General features: G+C 44.8%; 1 protein-coding gene across 1 annotated transcript; it reads left to right on the plus strand.

The window, feature by feature from the left end:
• Nucleotides 1–1,485: 1,485 nt before the first annotated feature.
• On the plus strand, nt 1,486–3,323 carry LOC147454421 (protein CANDIDATE G PROTEIN-COUPLED RECEPTOR 7-like). The gene has a single exon (XM_086516390.1). The coding sequence runs from the start codon at nt 1,676–1,678 to the stop codon at nt 3,023–3,025; it is 1,350 nt and encodes a 449-aa protein (XP_086372516.1). The 5' UTR covers nt 1,486–1,675; the 3' UTR covers nt 3,026–3,323.
• Nucleotides 3,324–3,546: the final 223 nt, after the last annotated feature.

The following is a 3,546-nucleotide window of genomic DNA, read 5'->3' on the forward strand; positions in this document are numbered from 1 at the left end:
GGAGCAGCATGAGTTTTGAGTGAGTTGAAGTACTCACCTGCATGTTGCACAACGAGAGCCTCTTTGCCTCTTCTTAGGAGAGTAGTTGTCTCAACTCACCATACGCAAAATCTCCTCTTGCTCATCTCCAAGCCCTTTGATGATGTTCATCCTTGCTCATGTTGCCCATCTGTGTCTCTCTATTTAGCACCATTCTTCAATAATACACTTGGTCCTCTGCAACACCATTCTTGAGGATGCTCTCATCATTCAATGCCGCAGGCACCATTCTTGAGCTTGAGCATGCTTGAGCACCATTCTCAGCATTCAACATAGCGAGCTCCATTCTTGAGCAACTCATGCTTATTCCCTTCTCCTGCTACATGTCTGATTTGCTGCTATATACGTTTGCTACTACTAGGCAAATGCGAGAGAGAGAGAGAGAGAGAGAGAGAGAGAGAGAGGACGTATGCGCTTAAACGGCATCCATTGTGTGCAAGAAACAAATAAATTGTGGAAGAGATGAAACCAGGGGTGACCTATTCTTAATTAGTGGGCGTTTTTTCAACACCAAAGCTTCTTAAATGAGAGGCTCAAACTTTCAAATTGCCACCAAGTTTTTAGAGTGCCCTCCCTACCTGCAAGCGATGGAGCCCAACACATAGGATCTTTTAGGGCATGGTCACGCGAGGCTTAGTTATCAGTTATTGATAACTATGCCAACTATGCAAAGACAAAGCATTAAATGAATAACTAAGCCTCTTGCATGGTCACGCGAAGCTTAGTTATTCATTCATCCTCCCAACTATGCCTTGACCTTGATTTTGGCATAGTTTTTTTTTTTAACCATAACAAGGCGCGAGATGTATAATATTAAAGAGAGAGCAAAATTACAAAATATGAGTCAGACCAAGGTGACTGATAAATACAACTGTTGAATGGTAATAGAACCCAGAACTTGTACTGAGTTTCTGATGAGTCTGGTATACACAGACAGCTCCAAGACTGAACACAGCTTCACTTCAATCTTAGTCATTAGACAGATTGTTGATCAATTCCTCTATATTTGTGACCAGCCTCAAACCAGTAGCATATAGCTCAGCAGCCTTATCTCTCTCTGCCTTGCATTCCTCCATCATCTGATGCAGGTGATCATTGGACCCCTTTAGGAGGACCTCTTCAATTTTGCTACGATTAGCACCATTGTAAAACCCCAGGCAGTCATTACGGACTTTGTAGCTGGCCTTGTAAATACGACATTGGTCCAACTTCAGTTGGTGTACCTGCAGGTTGACATTAGTGTAGTTACAAAGTGTAGGCTTAGTAACTCATTTAATGCTCCTTTCTGCGTGTGACCAAGAATGAGGCTTAGTTATTTGTTCAAATAATTGATAACTAAGCCTCGCATGACCATTGCCTTAGAGAGTCCAAGTTTGCTGCCTCTGCCCTAGGGACATTTAAACTGTAGGCGGCTAACATGCAGACGGTTGTTCATTTTTCCTGCAACATGCCCATTAAAGGGTGAGCACTGAGGACCTTAGCCTAGATAAAAGCGTTCGTCCCATCTTCCCAAGTTTCGTCGGCAGTTTTTTGCTTTGCGTAGGGGCGGAGGGGCGAACATTACACAGCTGCCGTCCGCCTTTCACAACCACCCCCACCTCCCCGTTCCTGCTTGTTTACAGCAAGGAAGCAAGCTATGGCATTTGGAGCTATGAAGATCCTTCTCATTTCTTGCGTGCTTCTGGTGGGACTTCCTCAGCTGAGCAATGCAGAAATCAAGAATCCCGTCTTTGAGCGCGACACGCGACCCATCATCCTCTTCGAGAAGTTTGGCTTCACACTGCGAGGAATGGTTAACATCTCCATCTCGGATGTAGCCCTAGCGCCTGCGAGCCCATCATCAAGCCCAGATCCAGGTGCTGCAGCTCCCGATCCTGCACAACTTGGCTTCTTTCTCGCAACAGATGACGCCCTTGTGCAAGTCATCCTTGAATATGAAAGATCAGAGGTATGCCTTCTCAAGAACCCTCTTGTTCATTTTTTGTTTGCGTTCAGCGACCTTGATCCCCAAACCAATAGCTTGTCCAAACCCTACCCCGTCTCTGAAGCGAACGAATATGGGCTTTACTTCGCAAATTGCGGACGCACCGTTGCTGTCTCTATGAATGTGAGAACAGAAATGTACAACCTTGAAGGTCCTGCTGGCAACCAAAAGAATTTCTTGCCTGCCGGCCAAACCCAGTTGCCGACGCTTTACCTTACCTTCTTCTTTATCTACGCTGCCCTCGGTGGTGTATGGATATGGCTTTGCCTGAAGAATCGGCTGTCCGTCCACACAATTCACATCCTTATGGGTGCTTTGGTGTTTGTCAAAGCCCTAGATCTCATCTGTGAGGCTGAGGACAAGATTCATATCAAGGCTACAGGCACGCCGCATGGATGGGATGTCGCATTTTATGTTTTCAGCTTCCTCAAGGGCATCATGTTGTTTGTCGTCATTGTGCTCATCGGTACAGGGTGGACAATTCTCAAGCCTTTTCTGCAAGACAGGGAGAAAAAGGTGCTCATGATCGTCATCCCACTTCAAGTATTTTCCAACATTGCGAGTGTCGTCATTGATGAAACGGGGCCGTTTGCTAAGGATTGGGTGACATGGAAGCAGGTTCTTCTTCTTGTTGACATTGCATGTTGCTGTGCAGTGCTTTTCCCTATCATGTGGTCGATTCGCGACCTCAAGAAAGCAGCACAGACGGATGGAAAAGCTGCACGAACTCTTGTCAAGCTTACCCTCTTTCGCCAATACTACATTGTCCTCTTTGTGTACATCTACTTCACTAGAGTGGTGGTGTTTGCGCTTACGACAGTGACAGTCTACAAGTACAGGTGGGTTAGTGATTGTGCTGCAGAGTTGGCAAGCCTCGCGTTTTACTTGTTTACAGGCTACAAGTTTAGCCCTGGAGAGAAAAATCCTTATCTTGCAGTGGATGATGATGAGGAGGAGGCAGCAGCGAAGGAAGCTTTGAATATGGATGATTTTGAACTATGAATTTAGGGTTCAAGGATGTATCTCTGCATGGACATGAAAACCCCAAACATGGCCTTCTGATAACCAGGCTTTCTGTTTTGGAGATGAAAGACAAATAGCACATGCTCTTTCCTTGTGCAGTTACTGTGAAGCAACATAGGGTGCTTTATGTAGTTGCCTACTAGCGACTGCGTATTAGGTACATCTTTGTAGGAATTTGATGAGCCCTACAGTTGTTTCAATAGCATCCTGCAGATGTACATGTGTGCTTACAAGTGTATTTTTTTATTGTCATTATCACAAACGGCTCCTGGAGTCTTCTCGGTGTAAGAGAGAGAGAGATGAACTGTCGTTTTACATAGGTTGATGTCAGGATACTACCACTGTATGGCAAGTTTATTTGCCCCATGTTGGCCATCATTATGCCATAATTTTTCATCCTCACCTGAAGCAAATACCATTTTTTGCATTGCAAATCATGGAACGGCAATTAGCACAAGTTCTGTTGAATGAAAAAACATTTGCGATGTTTTAGAAAAAAA

Source organism: Adiantum capillus-veneris, chromosome 7 (assembly GCF_014529385.1).
Source record: "Adiantum capillus-veneris isolate H3 chromosome 7, ASM1452938v2, whole genome shotgun sequence".
In the NCBI taxonomy this organism is placed as follows: Eukaryota; Viridiplantae; Streptophyta; class Polypodiopsida; order Polypodiales; family Pteridaceae; genus Adiantum; species Adiantum capillus-veneris.

What these genes read in the sequence shown, in the direction of transcription:
- LOC147454421 (XM_086516390.1), top strand. Translation starts at nt 1,676, where the DNA reads ATGGCATTTGGAGCTATGAAGATCCTTCTCATTTCTTGCGTGCTTCTG.